General features: G+C 52.9%; 7 protein-coding genes across 7 annotated transcripts; 2 read left to right on the top strand and 5 right to left on the bottom strand.

Annotated features, from left to right (window-relative positions):
* Positions 1 to 51: 51 nt before the first annotated feature.
* Positions 52 to 918, bottom strand: GLOTRDRAFT_116811 (S-adenosyl-L-methionine-dependent methyltransferase; the record flags this gene model as incomplete). The annotated part of the gene is made up of 4 exons (XM_007869340.1): positions 52 to 237; positions 292 to 483; positions 540 to 621; positions 683 to 918. 4 exons carry the CDS (start codon positions 916 to 918, stop codon positions 52 to 54), a joined length of 696 nt encoding a protein of 231 aa, XP_007867531.1.
* A 446-nt stretch (positions 919 to 1,364) lies between these two features.
* On the top strand, positions 1,365 to 3,917 carry GLOTRDRAFT_100519 (mitochondrial carrier). The gene is made up of 14 exons (XM_007869341.1): positions 1,365 to 1,564; positions 1,621 to 1,657; positions 1,719 to 1,725; positions 1,786 to 1,810; positions 1,885 to 2,041; positions 2,101 to 2,187; positions 2,237 to 2,268; positions 2,321 to 2,597; positions 2,656 to 2,687; positions 2,748 to 2,878; positions 2,933 to 3,382; positions 3,437 to 3,572; positions 3,625 to 3,744; positions 3,796 to 3,917. Exons 1-11 carry the CDS (start codon positions 1,441 to 1,443, stop codon positions 3,005 to 3,007), a joined length of 984 nt encoding a protein of 327 aa, XP_007867532.1. The 5' UTR covers positions 1,365 to 1,440; the 3' UTR covers positions 3,008 to 3,382; positions 3,437 to 3,572; positions 3,625 to 3,744; positions 3,796 to 3,917.
* On the bottom strand, positions 3,323 to 5,898 carry GLOTRDRAFT_62747 (TPR-like protein; the record flags this gene model as incomplete). The annotated part of the gene is made up of 11 exons (XM_007869342.1): positions 5,592 to 5,898; positions 5,164 to 5,525; positions 5,015 to 5,107; positions 4,744 to 4,903; positions 4,454 to 4,691; positions 4,195 to 4,398; positions 4,012 to 4,137; positions 3,796 to 3,945; positions 3,625 to 3,744; positions 3,437 to 3,572; positions 3,323 to 3,382 (listed from the first exon to the last, which is right to left on the bottom strand). Coding segments are annotated over exons 1-11 (1,950 nt in total), but the record flags the coding sequence as incomplete, so codon positions are not given.
* Positions 5,899 to 7,024: 1,126 nt separating this feature from the next.
* On the bottom strand, positions 7,025 to 8,098 carry GLOTRDRAFT_44334 (Maf1-domain-containing protein; the record flags this gene model as incomplete). The annotated part of the gene is made up of 3 exons (XM_007869043.1): positions 7,025 to 7,247; positions 7,428 to 7,586; positions 7,674 to 8,098. The coding sequence occupies 3 exons, from the start codon at positions 8,096 to 8,098 to the stop codon at positions 7,025 to 7,027; spliced, it is 807 nt and encodes a 268-aa protein (XP_007867234.1).
* An 855-nt stretch (positions 8,099 to 8,953) lies between these two features.
* GLOTRDRAFT_130607 (uncharacterized protein) lies at positions 8,954 to 9,657 on the bottom strand (the record flags this gene model as incomplete). Its single annotated transcript, XM_007869343.1, has 3 exons — positions 8,954 to 9,190; positions 9,246 to 9,444; positions 9,500 to 9,657. 3 exons carry the CDS (start codon positions 9,655 to 9,657, stop codon positions 8,954 to 8,956), a joined length of 594 nt encoding a protein of 197 aa, XP_007867534.1.
* Positions 9,658 to 10,621: 964 nt separating this feature from the next.
* On the top strand, positions 10,622 to 12,275 carry GLOTRDRAFT_94563 (uncharacterized protein; the record flags this gene model as incomplete). The annotated part of the gene is made up of 7 exons (XM_007869344.1): positions 10,622 to 10,642; positions 10,691 to 10,867; positions 11,024 to 11,158; positions 11,451 to 11,545; positions 11,929 to 12,019; positions 12,084 to 12,140; positions 12,186 to 12,275. 7 exons carry the CDS (start codon positions 10,622 to 10,624, stop codon positions 12,273 to 12,275), a joined length of 666 nt encoding a protein of 221 aa, XP_007867535.1.
* A 944-nt stretch (positions 12,276 to 13,219) lies between these two features.
* GLOTRDRAFT_111589 (uncharacterized protein) lies at positions 13,220 to 14,217 on the bottom strand. Its single transcript, XM_007869345.1, has 4 exons — positions 14,068 to 14,217; positions 13,856 to 14,009; positions 13,546 to 13,794; positions 13,220 to 13,497 (listed from the first exon to the last, which is right to left on the bottom strand). The coding sequence occupies exons 1-4, from the start codon at positions 14,160 to 14,162 to the stop codon at positions 13,489 to 13,491; spliced, it is 507 nt and encodes a 168-aa protein (XP_007867536.1). The 5' UTR covers positions 14,163 to 14,217; the 3' UTR covers positions 13,220 to 13,488.
* Between the last annotated feature and the right edge of the window lie 2,382 nt (positions 14,218 to 16,599).

Genomic DNA, 16,599 nt, shown 5'->3' on the forward strand with positions numbered 1-16,599 from the left:
CAATGGGCGTCCAGACGCTTATTACATTACAGCATGTATCAACAACTCTACTCAGTCCAGGCGGACGGCGTACATGAAGCCGTCATATCCTTTCTCTCCAACAGTCCCGATGGTCGTCGCATCCATGCCCTTGTCCTGCTTCACCACCTCTAGCATCTCCCGAACACCGTTGATCCTAGGGTCGTCCTTGATTGCTAGATTGCTAACCCCGCCCCTTCTTATTACATTGTCCACAAACTGATGCCACTAGGTGTTAATATCTTGATATCGTCATGGACAAGCGAGACGTACGACCACTCCCCCTTTCCTCATAAGGCTCCTACACCGCTTGAAATACGTAGGATAATTGGGTTTATCGGCGTCCACAAAGATGAAGTCGAACAGTTCACTCGGGTCCATCTTGGCCAACGTATCGGTCGCGGCGCCAACCACGATCTTCACTTTCGAGGTCAGGTCCGCATGCTCCAGGTTCTGGCGAGCCACCTGTACAAACAAGTGAGGGGGGTTGCATTACGCATGCAACGCTGCTGGACCCTTACGTCTGCGTGCTTCTGCACGTACTCGCAGGTGATGAGCTCACCGCCTTCCGGAAGTGCGCGCGCCAGCCATATGGTGGAGTACCTGCATTCAAATACACCCTTGTGATTAACGAGGAACGTCAAGGAAGCGCATCTCCACGGACCCTCCTAATGTGCCTAGCTCTAAGATCCGCTTCGCCCCGACGGAAAGTGCAAGGAGCTTCAAGTATTTGCCCTGCGCAGGGGTTACAGCAATATCAGGCAATCCGTTCGCCTCGCTGTTGGCGAGGGCGTATTCCAGCGCCTCATCTGGCTCGAGAAGGAAGGACTTGTGGTATTCGTCTTCCCTCTTCCAGTCTTCGTACGTGGCTGGCGTGGCTGGATCGAACGGGCGCGACATGGTACGCGGCGGCTTTCCTGATGGGTATCGGTATCCGAATCGCAGCTGCGCTTCCCATCTTATCGTAGCGCCCTTGTTCTGTCATATAAACAGATATAGCCCTGAGTCTATTGTTGCTTCAAAGCTCGTATGACCACTGTGCAGGGCGTCCCGAGTAACTTCTGACCTTCCGTGGGCGGGCCGCTGCTTATGAAAGGACCCTAGACGGGTACATACTATCTGAAACTCCCTTTATGGTGACGCGTAAGCCGCAGCGCAATATGAGGTACATTTCGAGATCTGTAACAAAGTGCAATTCGGAGAAGTTCAGACCAATCAAATTCCCGACGTTATCCCGCCGTCGAGTCCCGCGGGAATCCTGGCGTCCGGATTTCCGAATATTCTGACATGGACACGATACGCCCTACGAATTCTGCCATGATTGCGCGATGGTCGCCCTGACAAGTCCTAGTCAGCGTTGTGCCCGGTCCTTCATATAACCCTGAGGCAGCGGGTACGCGTGGAAGAGCAGAGCAGAGCTTCATGGCGTCCAGAACGGTCACATCGACTCCGGAAGAGAAGCTGGTGGTGCTCGAGAGTAGCACGTCGGCGTCTTCGCAGGGTGGGTCTCAGTATGGCTTGAAGTTCGCTGCAGCGGCGGTGAGCAGTAAGTGTTTTCGATGCTCCGTGGTGCTATGTGATGAAATGAGCGCACGGGAGCAGATATGGCTGCATCGGCTGTGAGCAACCCTGTGGATGTGTGAGCGCCAAGTTTTCTCTCCCATCGTGCTTCCGAAGTCTCATGGAATATTTCTCACCAGAATTAAAGTGAAGTGTGAATTTCGGGCTTTCGGGAGCTGCTACTCATACATTCGTCGCGTACCGTAGGTTCGTCAGCAACTCAAGACCGCAAGTGAGTTGCGTTCCTACATGGCTACCTACTCTCTTTCGCCCCGCCCGACGTTCTTACTTCACGCTCTCATTCAGCACCTGGAATTCGAGGCAATGCTTTCTGGACGGTGGGATATCAGATGGCGCGTACCGAAGGCGTTCTTAGCCTCGGTAGCGGCATGACCGCGAGCATGATGCGAGAAGTGGTCTACTCCGGCCTCAGGCTAGGAACATACGAGTACTTCAAAGACTCGTATGTTCGTGTTATGGTACAGGAGGTAGTTTGGTATGCCTGACGTTGCCCTGTTACAGGTTATACACTGCCGCAGGCGGGTCCTTGCCGAAGGAAGGTTTGACATTAAAGGTCCTTGCTGCGACAATAGCCGCCACAATAGGCTCGTAAGTAGATGATTTGATCACTGTTGGCAGTCCCTGACCATCAGGAAAGATTTGTCGCAAATCCCGCCGATCTAGCCAAAGGTCAGCATCTCCAAGCAATAAGTCTCAGCTCGTAGGAGCTGACATAGTGCAGTACGCATGCAGGCGTACTACCCTAACGGCAGCCCATACCGTAACGTATTCAATTGTTACGCCGCAGTCTGGCGGGAAGGCGCCACCAAAGAGGCATCTTCTCCCTTCTGGGGCGGCTTGCGCTCTCTATATCGCGGCGTAGACGCGACTACCGTCCGGGGAATCATACTCTCGACATCGCAGATATGCTCATACGACCAGGTGAAACAGTCTCTGAAGAAGCGCGGCATCATGGAGGAAGGTATTGGTCTGCATCTGACCGCTAGTCTTTTTGCTGGGTTAGTCCTTCCTGACAAGCCGGTATTGGCGAGAACCTAAGACACAGTGATCCCGCAGACTTTTCTGTTCCATTACGTCCAACCCCGTCGGTAAGCCTATGCAGCTTCCTGTGCGCTTACCACCCGTCTGACGTCCTCGGCGTGGTTTAGACGTGGTGAAAGTGAGGGTCATGAATGACAAAGAACGTCGATATAAAGGCGTTGTCGACTGCGTGAGGTCAATCATGGTGAACGAGGGGCCTTTGGCATTTTTCAAGGGCTTTGGAATGTGCTGGGCGAGGGCAAGTGCACCATGGTCCTATAACCCGGACTGTTCTCCTGACATTCGACTGCAGCTCGGGGTACACACGATTGTCAGCTTCATCGCGTTCGAGCGAATACGAGGACTTTTAGGTATCAGTCCCATGTAGAGCATGCGGTACAGGGTGATGACCATGTCCAAATTCTACGGGTCTCTCCTCCAACGCCCATTCCTATATAACAGCTAAAGATTCCTGTATACACCACATATCTTCCCCTTAATCTAGCACATGAGAAGAGCGGATGGGCTGCACATTTTACGGTGTCAGTGTGGCCCATGAGCTACTCGAGACCCTCTAGAGTCTTCAGCCCATGCTCATCTCCTCATCAGCAGCGTCCGAGTATTGTGAAGTGGAGGATTGCATCATTCGCGGGGCACCGGGGAATTTTGCTAGAAGTCTCCCAGGTCCCATTTCCATGTTCATCTCCAGCGCCATATTAAGCAGTTCCAGAACGAAAGGATTCATGGGGTCAATGCTCAACGCCTACATTGGTGCTTAGCCGACAGAGTTCGGGAGCGTAGTAGTAGATCTACTTACTTCGTGATAACGAACGATGGCTTGGTCCATGTCACCCAAAAGATGTTGGGTTAAGCCCAGGAATGAAAACGCTGCAGCAGATCGAGAGTCTACCCGGATGGCGTTTTCGTACGCGGTGCTCGCCTCCTCATAGCGTCTATGAACGAAACTTGAGACCCAATGGTTGTTCTGAAACATCGTCCACTCACTTTAGTTTCCGGTAGCTGGTACCAAGATTAATGTATGTCGAGAGCCAAGTTTCCTGAGCACTCTGCGTGCCTCCCGCTAATTCTATGGCTCTGCTGAAGAGAGTTACCGCTTCCTCGTAGCTACATCAAGACATAAGGGAAAGAAGGAGCGTATTGACGAATAGCACGTACTTGCCCAGGTTGAACATCACGATACCACGCTCGTTCAGTGTTAGCGGGTCACTATCGCAGATATCATACGCTGCATTCAGTGTCTCGGCGGCGAGCTGGTGCGCCAAGGTCAAGTACTCCATGCCAGCGAACGTAAGCGGCAAGTGCGATCTACGACACGGTCAGTCATCATTTACGACGATCCCTAAGTGTTTGCTTGAGTCAAGGCTGGCGTACCCAGGATATAACCTTGCACATGTCGAATAGGCTGTTATGGCGGCATCGTGCTCCCCCTCGAGAGCATAGGAGTGACCGAATGCTATCCACGCCGGAGAGAACCTCGGGTCCATGAGAGATGCTTTCCTGATACGATACCATTAGCTCAGGCAGTCACGAATCTCGGGCAAATGTTCAACAAACCCAAAGTACTGGCGTGCATCTTTGTACTGGGAAGAGCTCAAATACCATACACCCACTGCGTACCAGCTAATCGCGTTCTCAGGCTCTTTCCTCACCAAGTCGTGCGCAAGAACGAATAGCTTCGAGCGTAGATATCGGAGGTGGTACATGCAAGCAATATGCAGCGGCATGGTAGGCTCATGAATTGACGTTAAATCTAGGATTCTACGAGATAATCAGTCCATCTGCAGCGGCGGGGTGAATAAACTATGCCGCCCACCTGCTGGTTATGGCGAAGCAATCAGCCCAGCGGAATTGTGCGTAGGCCTGGTCTGCGAAGGCGAACAAGACATCCGGATTATCCGTTAGGGCGTACTCTTGTGATAATCGTCGTAACACGGTCGTTTGCTCCTCTGCATGCTTATACTTTCGAAGGCGTGAGAGATACATCAGACGGACGAACTCGGCGTCTTCTTGCGCTTGCTCCTGGTATGGTAGAGCCTGCACAAATTCCCATTCTTCGAGACATTATCAGGACCGCCACGATATATCCGAGTAACATGGAGCCACCTTCATCCGGAGTCATCATTTGAGAGGCTGCAAGCCGATTAAGCGCTTCATAGCACTTGACGTCCAATGTGAGCGCCTCCATAAAGCAATGTTTTGCTTTCTCGTGCCGATTATGCTTCTGCATCAAAACACCTCGAAGGTAGCACATGGAGGCTTCGACCTGGTTGGCAGGATAAGTGAATTATCTCAATAGGCGTTCGTGACCAGTTACCTTAATTCCGCTATCGACGTCAGGCGCTCTTGTTTGATCTGTCTAACGTGTCAATAGAACGAATGATAAGGCTGGGAGTAACGTACCTGCTGATTTGAAAGGATTTGACTCTCCCAGCATTTCTATAGCCGCCTGCCACTTTCCCTGTTCGACCTGAAAGAATCGTAAGAAATTGCCCGACACCGCAACTAGTCTTTCGTTGTCCTTACCTGGCATTGAGCCGCTAAGTAGCGGCAAGCGACGCTCATGTCAACTAATCTCGACACGTTCGAACGACCCTGGGCGGTCACATCTATCATGCCCGCTGGTAGCCTGCCGGGTACGACAGGACCCATATGTTCTTTCTCTTTGCCCTTCCCCTTAAGGTTGGCAGCCGAAGCATGGAACGGATGAGGGTATGGAGTGTTAAAGTCCTGTAGCGGATATGGATGGTTACCCATAGCTGGACGCCCATGTGCCCCACCCTCGTCGGGGCGTACGGGGAAGGGCCTTGTTAGGAGGGTTTCAGCACGAGAGAATTGATCTCCCATAAAATACACTTGAGCGAGCCAGAAGGCATCATTGGGATCCTCTGTTGAAGGCGAACACGAGGAAGTTACAGTTCAGACGAACAAGACATTAGTCAGACGCCACATACCCGTCCAGCTGAGGACCTTATCACCCCAGAATATCGCAGTGTCGTAGAGATGTTGCATCATGGCGTCGTGTCGCCACAGTCTCATACGATCGACCATACCCCACCCCTCGTCCTCCTCATCATCATCCTCTTCCCCATTTTGATTATCTTGAAACCCATCGGTGGTGTCGTTGGCTAGAGGGTGCTGTCGACTGATACTTCCCTTATTTTTCCGGTGGTGGCGGGGGGACGGACGAGGTGATGTGCTCCACACCGAGCGGCTAGGATCTAGAGCCGTAGCACGGCGTTTCCTCGAGGTCATGAAAGTATCCACTAGGCGTTGCGGCCCAAAAGACACGGATGCATTGATCGAGTCACGTCGCCTGGATGATGTTGGTGAAGGGAGATGCAGCATAGACTGTGGCTCGAACTGCGATTGACGCGGCGGCGTAGAAGTCATGAGGTGCGGCTTTTCGAGAACGACCCGTGCGAAGTTAGGTTAGAGACTGAACAAGGCCGCGTAACAGTTGCAAATGCAAAGTTGGTTGGAATAGTTTGAAGGAACGCGATAGTAGGACGCGGTGGATAAAGACAAGCAGCGTCGAGCAGTCACTTCGGAGAAGAACGCGAGCCTCAGCCTGAGGATGGACGAGCGCGCCTTCGCAGTCACATGACTGATGATCACATGATAAGAATATATTTAGCATCTCATCGATGTCTTTTGACCTCTTTTGACTCGAGCCTCTCGCACAGAAACTTTTGCAGAAATTTCTGCGCTCTACTTCAGTCTGGTGCATATGAATCATATCGCCTTCCCAATTATCACTGTGTGGGTATTCTTTTTATGTTTATGAACCTCTCCTGTAGCGTCCTGCACGCGGCCTTGAGCACTTGCGACTGCCTCAGGAGCATAGGGTAGTTCCTCTGAGCGGGTTACCTTCCGAGATTGGTGGTGATCATAGGCTATTGAGAGTACGTATCACTCGCTTTGCTCTATGGTGGCCGGTTTCAGGCTAACACGCGTCCTCGCTGCAGGTATATGTACAGCGCACAGCACTCAATACTGTACCCTATCATAGAATGCCATCCTGGTGAAGTTACATGATCCGTGCACTGGCATTATCACGCAGGCATACTGCCCTGGGTCGGACAAAGTGGAAGAAGGTCCGCTGGATCGATTACTATGAACGGATGACTATAGTACGTACATCGGACGAATGAAACGAACAGACGCTGATGTTACATGGTATGATACAGGTACAACATCGAAATAAATTCCTATACCGAAATAAAGTAGGCGCGGAAAATGTCTCCAGAGATAATATCAAAGTGATAATAAAATCAAGACTCATCCATGACGTCCAAAGGGAACTACACCCGGTCCTGCGACCGTCAGCATAACTAGACAATATATCGAAGGTCTGAGGAATACTGACCAGGTATGAAGAAGTCGGTCATATTCTCAGCCCCATGGCCCTGGCACCGGCACCAACGGAGCCTTCCCAACCGAGGAACCGCTCAGCACTATGCTTCTCCGACACGCTCGACATCCCTTCGCTTTCTTCAGTGAACCATCCATGACCCTTGGTGCGTGACCAGACTGATATGAACAGTATGCGTTTCAGCTTCCGGTTCAAGAAGAACCAATGCGAGCTCCAGAGGAGAGTGCCCCGGCGCCTCAGGCGGACATGCGTAAGGCCCTTAGACCAAGGATCGTCTGCACCGTCCGTGTCCGACGACTTCTTTCTGAGATTAGGCCACGCGGATCTGTACGGCTTCGCCTCGTCGACGTCATAGTCATCAAACTGGAAGGTGGTCTCTTCGTCGGAAGATGATACCTCTTCGTCCCCTATTGACGCGATGTCATCTCCGTCGTCAGAGAAATCGTTGGCATGGGGGTCTGACTCGATGTCTGGCACAAAGGAGAAGACTTCGCAATCTGCTAAGCCGATTACATCGTCCAGTATGCGATAAAGAGAAGGGTGCGTTCCGGTCATCGCTTGGGGTGGAGCATATCTGAGTAGGACATGGTTTATGGGGGAAGAAGAGGTGGGCGTCGACGAGGGGAAGAGGTCCGGCGAGGTAGGCGGATAGGAAGAGTACGTCCGTGGAGCCCGCATGCCCCCTCTTTGTGGGGCGACGAGCGTTGTGCTGAGGGCGTTCAGCACACTTGCTCCGCTTTCCTCCTTGTTGAAATGGGCGGGGCGGACATCGGAGAACTCATGGTCTGGAAATGCGACGTTGAGGGTGGCTATGAGGAGATACAGTGTCTTCCTAGAGGAGTGTTTATCGAAAGGGCCGAACGGGGTTGTTTCAGCCTCGCGGTCTATGGCCATCCACGATGGCAGGGGAGGGGAACTCGATACTTCGTCGTTGTACGCGTTCTCCAGGGACCTGAAGAGTTTCTTGTCTCTCTTGATGTTCTTGCAGCTGTACGCTTCGATGCGCGTATGAACGGAGCATTCGGGCCCCTCGTGCGTCAGAGCCTGAGCCAGCCGCTGCAACTCGGGATATTCGATGTATTTCATGTTCCGTAGAGGCTGATCGCGATGCCTGTGGCAGGACGGAGGTATCGCCTTGTCTTGAAGAGGGGCCACCCGGACTCCCTTTGTTGCTGTATCGAAGCGGGGCGGCTGGTGTTGAATTGCCTCATTCCGTGCCCGACGCAGCACCGTCCGGCCGCTGCGGGGACGCGGAGACCATTATGGTCCCCGGATATATCATGTTGGTCCAGGCTCGGCCCTCTCTTCTTGGCCACCCACAGCCACTGGCGCGACGAGATCATGATCAACTTCTCTTTGCATTCGGAGTCTCGGAGAGTCAACACACGGGTTTAATCTATCAGGGCTGTTGAGCTCACCATCCAGCGTGGCTCTGGAATGACACACTCCCCATGGCCAGATGTACCGGCGTTATCCATTGCATATCCTGTCAAAGAATTTAACGCCCAGCATCAGATTCTGTCGGGTTTGGATGGATTATGATATCGCACACTGACTGCCTGCGTGGCGAGCCCGCCATTCATGCTTTCTGAAGACGATGCAAGGGCAAGTGTGTGAGAATAGGTGTTTTGGATGGAAACCATTCAGGTCCTGAACTCCCCTCAGCCTCTGTTTGGCCAGGTGATTACTCGCACATACACCCTGACATGGTTCCTGCCTAGGTCGTTATGTATCGCTGGAACCTGCAGGTGATAGTTCTTGCCTGACAGCGCATGCTAACCTTCGATGAATACAGTCCTTGCTGATGACATGCTCTTAGATCCATGCTGCCCTCAAGGGGATTCGGCGAGTGCCATGACCTCGCTACTGCTGAAGAATTATCCAAGTCCCGTTTTACGGGACTGGCCGCTCTGAGATTATAGGCACTACGGAAGCATCAAGCTACATGTACTGGTAATATCCATTACTCCCTTCGCCATTCTGTCCATTCTGATACTGGTTTTGGTAGCCCACTGGCTGCCTGTACATAGCCGCAGGGGAGGTTGGGATCCCTAGGAAGTCTGGGAAAGCCGAGTTCAAGAAAATTGCCCCGACGAGCAGTGCGCTCGACGAGGGGTTTGGATATATCAGGATACCAGCACCAGGCAGCCTCGGGGAGTTCCATGGCGCATAGGCGACCTAGATCCGAGCGTGAAACAATGATATGGTTATCGAGCCAGGACCTGAAGCGTACCATCTGATTTTGCGCCAACATCCGGGAGAACGATCGGAAAGTGGCCTCATTGGCCCTGTTATCGTTGGCATAGTCCAGGCGATCTGGCATGAACATGCAGAGCGATGGCGTGTGTCGCTGAACCCAAGAGGTGACTTCAGAGAGTGCCACTCGGTCGGTGTTGTGCACGAAGAAATTGGTGGGCCAAAGGTCCGCACGACTGCGGGGATATGAGTAAGTATCGGTGATCGGTTCGATCGAGGGAAGCGACTGACTTGTCTCCGTCGGTCTCCGCAGCGCTGACATATATTACTGTCGGGTTGGACGGATCAGACGCAATGGTGAACGTCCCCCGCCATGGCTTCGACTGCGAAATCTGGGCCGCTGGGGGAGGCACTATGGACTCGAGGTGAGCTGGAAGACGAAGGGCCATGTTTGCTGATGTCGATTCTCCTCCAGAGCACGCAGACATTTATACTCGAGACTGCTTTTGCATCCGATGAATTTTCCAATAAAGGACATGCGAAAAGATGGGCTTAAATGTCATCTCCAAGGAACAAGTTGCGACTCACTTCGACAGAGTCTCGTGAATCGGTGGTTCCAAGAGACACTCCGCCAGGGCCGAATGAAATACATAAGCGCCGCGTGGGTATCGGTTACGTTCGTAGCAGTATAGTGCGCCCCGCAATATTGGCGATAAGCTCCTAAATCGTCAGGAACGTCGGGGTGATGCGACTGGCTCGAGGAGCAGAAAAGCAGATCATGACGTTTTCACGCTGGAGGGTCTACCGATCACTACATTGCACGGTACGTGGGACCCTGGACAACTAACATCTATTGTGGACATGTTAATGCTAGCATACATCCTAGAAAAGGCGGCCTATACTCTGTTTTGTTCTGAGCGCCTGCTTTCCGGAGCGCTTGTTCGGGATAGGCTGAGGTCGGAGTGCATAAAGCAAAGCAGCTATTAACAGAGTTCAGAATGATGATCTCCGAAGAAACCGCAAGTCAGCGGCTCACGGCAGGTGTTAACTCACGGGCCAGAACCGCCGAAGCAAGCCAAGGCGAGGACCAGTCGACTTCTGGAGCGTGAGCGAAGTTGGTCCGTATTACGTGCGTAGGTAATGATCAGAGATCTATTCATCTTTACTTCCTGTTCTTCCGCTCTACAGTCTGCCGCACGTCTACAGCATACCGGATAGGTATGCAATTAGACGGTCTCACTACTCGCTTCCGCTTTATCCATAAGGAGCGCCGAGAGAGGCGGGAACTTTCCATCGTTGCCTTGGTACCAAGTCTATCGACATGTATGTCGTCCTACACTTCAAGACTGATCCTAGCGTTTGGCGCCTTTCGGAGCCTCCAGTAGCCACGTGGATCGGAGTGTAGCTATTTAGATGTCGGGTAACCAAAAAGAGGTATGTGGTAGGTTCGACAGCATATAGACTCAAACTGTAGCTAATTAGATGTGGCTCAACAAGGGCATTCCTGGGTACGGATTGGACGACTTCGGGCAAACCTGCCGTTCGTACAGCTTTTGTGGCGGTCGAACTGGAAATTTCGGGGCCGACCGCAATGCGCGAGTTCCCACCTATATTGGTTTCCTCCCGGGCTCCATAGCGAAAGCTCGAGAACCTGAGGAAGTATTCTCACATTCCGAGTAGGTCTGTAGCATGAAGCCTGTGGCCACGTCAGGCCGGACCCGCTGGCTTATTTTGAGCCCCGGATAGCGGCACCTTATGTCCGGCGCTTAATGAAGCAGTCCGTCCTGGCCGTCCTTGCTTTCTCATCGTTGCCAGACTGTGACAGACATGGGTAACGTTCTAGTCGGTCATCACACCTACCTATCGACTGCCGGTACTACGCTGGCACCCGATGTAACCTTACTCTTGATGTCGCCGTATCGTGCCGAGCTCTGCCGGATCTCTTCAAAGGTGCGTTCCATTAATTACGAGGATATCTTATGAAGTGGCTGATTTGCTTATACATATACTTGTGATGGCTCATTCCAGTTTGATTCATTTGCAGTTGATATCGTAAATCAGACTCACGACATGCCCAACTGCCCCACTTGACTCTTGATACCCGGAGGCAAAGTGGTGGTTGTCAATTCCGCCGTCAAAACTCTTGAAGGTTAACCACCCAAAGCTTGGCGCGACCCGCCACATTTTCTCGCGCCTCTTCTTTTATTTTCAATCTGCAAGGCTGCAATGTCTTACGTACCAGGAACGAGGAGATGAAAACTCGTCTGTAGCGGAGCTCCCCAAAGGGCGGATGGAGCTCAATGGGCCACCTCCTCCGCACACCCGTACTGGCCAGAAGTGCGTCCACGTCGGATGTGATCGCGCTCCGGAATATGCTGGACGCGATTCATGCCACCTCCCGTGCATCTGGCTCCTCTGGGATTATTAGCGGGTGACGCGCCTGGTACAACTTCTGCTCCCGTACTAGGGCAGATGTTCAATGCATTTGTAGCGCGTAAATCTGGGGTGCGCTCATCAAAAATACCGTAAAACGCCTACACCAGTGGGCTGCGGACAGAGGACCGGTATTGCGCATAGTATGTCTTCTTCCATTGTTCGTGATCTTACATGAATGTGGCGCTCTGACAAGCCGCCGAGCGGTCGTATTCTCGGGCTTGAGAACTGGAATTTCGGACGAAGTCTTTTACTACAGAGCCGCTCCAATTCTGAACGGCATGGAGCGTCTTGGTAGTCGTCGATGTCGCTCGAGATTTTCGTGACGAGGAGCCAGACTGCAGGGATTACACCAATCTGCTGGTGGCATTCCGAATTGTGAGTGGGTCTGCCCGCACTGATCGTTCCCTTATTTACAAGTTAATAGCAATGCCGTGGGTAGCTTCATCTGGGTCGAGGTATGTTCCATGCGCATGTGGCCTCGCAATCTCGCGGTACGGTAAGTATTGGACAAGGCGTCTGCGCTCACTCGATGTCTATTTAGAGAGCAGATAACCCCGCCCGACCCTCGTCAGACAAACGCGCTAGTCCATCTACGAGTGCTTCGACCTCCTCCGTGATCGAAATTGAGTGAAGTACTGAGCACGCAGTCTTTTGCCCAGATGCTGCGAGGCGAGTAAGCGAAATCGTCTAAGCATATTAACTCTACTCCTCTCATCCCACGGACACCATGAGGTGTCCTAAAATTTGTATTGCAATCCCGACGACAGATTAAGGGCAATGGTAGGAAGTGACGACACGGGGAGGCCTGGAATGTTCAGTGGAAGGCAAGGAGAGCCGGGGATACACCGCCACTTGTCGTTCTGCACCCGTGCCCATCAAGAGTATCAAATCGGCGCGCCCGAACATGAAGGAGATCTGTCCTTCATGCTCCTGTTTCCGGGTGTTGAACAAACATCTTGCCGTATTAATGCTACACAACCTGCTAGTTGCCGATCGAGAAGGTGTCCGCTGGACGATGGACCATGTGCCTGCTGACGGTCGCAGACGCGGGCAGCCCACGGCGCCCGACTCAGCAGGTGCCGTGCGCAGGTTAGGTGGATGGGACGGGATGCGACCAGGATCTCGAAGACGCAAGGACTGAGCAGATTGCGATGCCAAAGTTGAGAGAAGCCCAATTCAGCGTCCCTGTTTACAAACGGGCGCGTCGCCATTGGCTCGGTTACGCAGCCCCGGCCTTTCAAGGTCTGCGATCAGCAATCCGAGAGGCTTCTTCGATAACCTTGCCAGACCTCCTTTGGCTAGTCCTTCCCGTTTGTATTCTCGGCCGCAGCTGCGATAGGCCTCCTCGTCGATGCCAATGCCTCGCAGGCTTTGGGACTTGTGCTTGGAACTCAGTCGCGTTCTCATCGCCAACCGTCGGGAACCGTCTGTCGCGACACCACACTACAGCATCCTTTCGAGCCGGCATCTTGGCTTTGCGTCGATCAATGTACGCGTTCTCCCCCGTCATCACCGCGCTTTCGACTCGGACTTTGGCTGCACGTACCGCCACCTCGCAGTGTTCGCCTAATTCCCGTCCAATCAGAGCGCTGTCAATGCAAATGGCCTCCGGAACCACTAGCACGACGCCCAATTGCAAGGCCCGCCAAGCAGCGAATAATATCTGTCGAATTACGGCACATTGCGGGCTCCTAGAATTACATGAAAACGAATCACTATAGTACATTAAAGGAAGTCGGTGACGGCCAACGGATTTCAGCTTGACGTAATATCGAGAGCAGATAGCTCAGTTGTCAAAGACACCACGCTCAGCTTTCACCTGTGGCGGTCGATACCATCAACGCTTAACGAACCTAGACAGATGTCAGTATACTTACGGCTTCTTCGCTGGGTGTAAGTACCTCTTTGATGACCTCTGTCTTCTCTGAATGCTCTTTCACAACTTTTACTTTCGGTCCGTCTGCAGTCATGTCATCGTCAGGATCTACACCACCTGTGCTCCCCGCGCTTGAAAGTGGACCAGCTACCTCGTCTTTGGGGTATCCGGCCTCACGGCGGGAAAGTCTGTCTTCGGGGTGATGGCGGTTGCGGACATAGTCGACAGTGTGTTCCTGAAGGGCCGCGGGATCCTGGTGTCCAGAACGGTCGGCCTGCGTGTCGCGAAGTCAGGATCGGCAACACCGAGCACCGACATTAGCGGAGGGCACTGACCTTGATAAAAGCCTCCGACGCACTGCCCAGGTGTTCGTTCCAACCTGGCGCGTCGTGAATGGGCGTCGACGTCTCGTGCTGTTTGCCCTGGAGGTTTCTGTGCTTCTCCTTTTCCAGGAGCTCGGGATCGTTGTCGTGCATGGTACTATATGCTCTGACCTTGCGTTAGTGATCTGCGCGCCTCGACGACATCTTAATTAGACAACTCGCACCTCGACGAGCTGTAGCCGTTCCTCATCGAGGAAGCAGGGCTCTGGCCGAAGCCAGCGACGGATCTAAGGGCAGTACGGCGGGCGATAGAATACATATTGGGTTGAGTTGTACGCAAAACGTGTGGTGGTGGTGGTCGTGGTTTAAGTACTGGAGGCAAAGCATCGCGTTAGCTTGGGTTTTCCAATGCGCACCGCAGGATGACCGTCATCGACGTCATGGGGATCCCGGAAAGGTGATGTCATGCACGCACCTCAATCATTCGTCCCTCATTGGTTCTCAGCATCTCAGCATCGCCGCAAAGTCACCTGATCTGTAGAGATGTCAATGTTTTAGACCGTAAATAAATCTCTGTGTCCTTGGCTAGCCCTGAGAGGACTGGCTGAGCGTTCGGACAGTCGTATATCATATTCGATCCGCAAACACTGCACCTTTTACAGCATGTAGGAGACTGTCCTATGCCTGAGTTTGCGCCACCCCGTCCAAATGTGTGACTTGGAGCAAGAACCACATACGTCGACAGAATCGAGACATGAGAGGATCCAACTGGTTTCTCCGCTTGACCTTGGTGGTAGATGACGCTGAGCGTATTCTTGCCGAATGTCTTATAAGCCGCCGTGCTCTTCATCATAATGCCGAACACAAATCAGGACGGTTTGTCTCGAGTATTTCGGGAGTTAGTGGAGAGACTCGCGTAGCATATTGTCCAACAGATTGATACTTTAACACGAGGGTGAGCATGTAAATACAAGGCCAGCCGACTGTTTTGCGTATGTCGCGCCTCGTGAGGACGTAACTTTGATGTTGTAGGCGCTTCGCACACGTTGCAAACACTCGCAGGGTGCCATCCACATGAGGCACACACGTTACGTTCTCGTCCTCCCTCTGAATACTGGAGCTTCGCATTCGAGAGCTTTATCTGATCGTCATCGCCCTCGCTAGACCAGGTCTTACCTTGGATCAAGCTATCGCACGTCCATGAATCAGGCCCGAGCGCCTGCTGTCCTTTTCCGCGGCCGATAAATCGATATCTAAAAGGATTATGAACACTTTCTGGAACTTCCTTGATTACTACGTCTTTGCCCGGTTGCCTAACATCAGGATAGTGTCCGACGACCTAGACGGTTCAGACAACGACGACGAGTCCTCGTATTCGACGCCGCTCAAGAAGCGCAGGTCTTCCCTAAGAAATCCCTCATATTCCACCATTACCTCGTACAGTGACGCAAGCAGGTCCCAGCGGCTTGACCGCGACCGCGACCTGGAATTGGGAGAGGAAACAGAGCTTCATCGTCGGGGTTCGACCCGAGATCGTCAGCGCCGGGAGCTGGATCGTCAGCAACGGGATGACGCCCGTGAGCGACGCGAACAGGAGCGTCTGCGACAGGACCAGGTTCGGGAGCGCGAGAGAGAACTGGCGCGCGAGAGAGAACTGGCGCGCGAACGTGAGCTGGAACGTGAGCGAGAGCTGCAGCAGCTCAGGGCGCGGTTGGCGGAGTATGATCGCGAAAGGGAGAGGGACCGCTTGTTGATCCAAAACTTGCAGTCGGACAACGCGTCCCTACAGTCCAAAGTAACGACTGTCCAGACATCCCTATCAAATGCACTCTCTCAGCTCTCCGCTATATCGACAAAGTACACTGCTCTCCAGAATCAACACCTTTCCCTTCGAGAAAAGTACACTGCGCTCCAGGCGTGCCAGTCACAACCAGTGTCTCCTGTCAGATCACCCACTTCTCCGCCTCCGGAGCTCAAGAGCTTACACGAGAAGTACGACGGCTTGAAGGGCGCTTACGGTCAGGCGATCTCGGAGCTGAAGGAGAAGAAGGAGGAGGTCAAGAGCCTCCGGACCTTCCTGAACAGAACGGACGAGTGGAGCGGAGCGCAGATCATCCAGAGCATTAGGGACTTGAACGGGGAGATCGTTCAGTTGGCGGCCTTGATCGCGGACGAGTTCTGCTTCCCCATTCCAGCGGATTCCTCTTCTAGAGGCTTAGACATACCCCGGCCGCGATCGCGTCTTCCTTCTCATTCAAAGTCTGTCCCGTCCTCTGGGTCGCTTCGAAGTTTACTTTCTCCGCCTCGACAAATGTCGGAGTCGCCGATGCCTTCGAATGCTCTGCTTAGAGGAAGCTTCCCTCCGACGCTTCTTGACCTATTACAGGCTCACGCGACAGATCCGGACCCAACCCTGGTTCAGTTCGTTATCCAGGCGTGGCTAGTCCAATGTTGCGCCATTGTAATCGATTCTTTCTGTTTCGGGCTTCGACCAGAGGTGGACATCTCATTGCGCCAGCTCTGGGAAACAGTCAAGAAGAATGGTATGTGACGCATTGGTGACACTGATGCACGTATACCTATGACTGATCGGTGGTTCTTCCAGAATTGCAAGCTACTGCGTCTCGTTGGCGGGCCATGACATACATGTATTGCAGACCCTTGGCGTCCCGACCTCTTCCTGACGCTGCAAGCAGCTCCTCGCTTCCTTTGTCACAACCGTCGGACCCTTTACCGACCATATCAGCTATGTTCTT

This window comes from Gloeophyllum trabeum (assembly GCF_000344685.1).
Source record: "Gloeophyllum trabeum ATCC 11539 unplaced genomic scaffold GLOTRscaffold_00009, whole genome shotgun sequence".
In the NCBI taxonomy this organism is placed as follows: Eukaryota; Fungi; Basidiomycota; class Agaricomycetes; order Gloeophyllales; family Gloeophyllaceae; genus Gloeophyllum; species Gloeophyllum trabeum.

Bases quoted from the DNA above. Each gene is read 5' to 3' on its own strand.
- GLOTRDRAFT_100519 (XM_007869341.1), top strand. From the start codon at position 1,441: ATGGCGTCCAGAACGGTCACATCGACTCCGGAAGAGAAGCTGGTGGTG. The intron at 1,811-1,884 runs GTGAGTTGCGTT...GCTCTCATTCAG, and splicing joins TCAGCAACTCAAGACCGCAA to CACCTGGAATTCGAGGCAAT. The intron at 2,269-2,320 runs GTCAGCATCTCC...GACATAGTGCAG, and splicing joins TCCCGCCGATCTAGCCAAAG to TACGCATGCAGGCGTACTAC.
- GLOTRDRAFT_111589 (XM_007869345.1), bottom strand. From the start codon at position 14,162: ATGTATTCTATCGCCCGCCGTACTGCCCTTAGATCCGTCGCTGGCTTC. The intron at 14,010-14,067 runs GTGCGAGTTGTC...ACGCAAGGTCAG, and splicing joins AACGGCTACAGCTCGTCGAG to AGCATATAGTACCATGCACG. The intron at 13,795-13,855 runs GTCAGTGCCCTC...CGCGACACGCAG, and splicing joins CGTCGGAGGCTTTTATCAAG to GCCGACCGTTCTGGACACCA.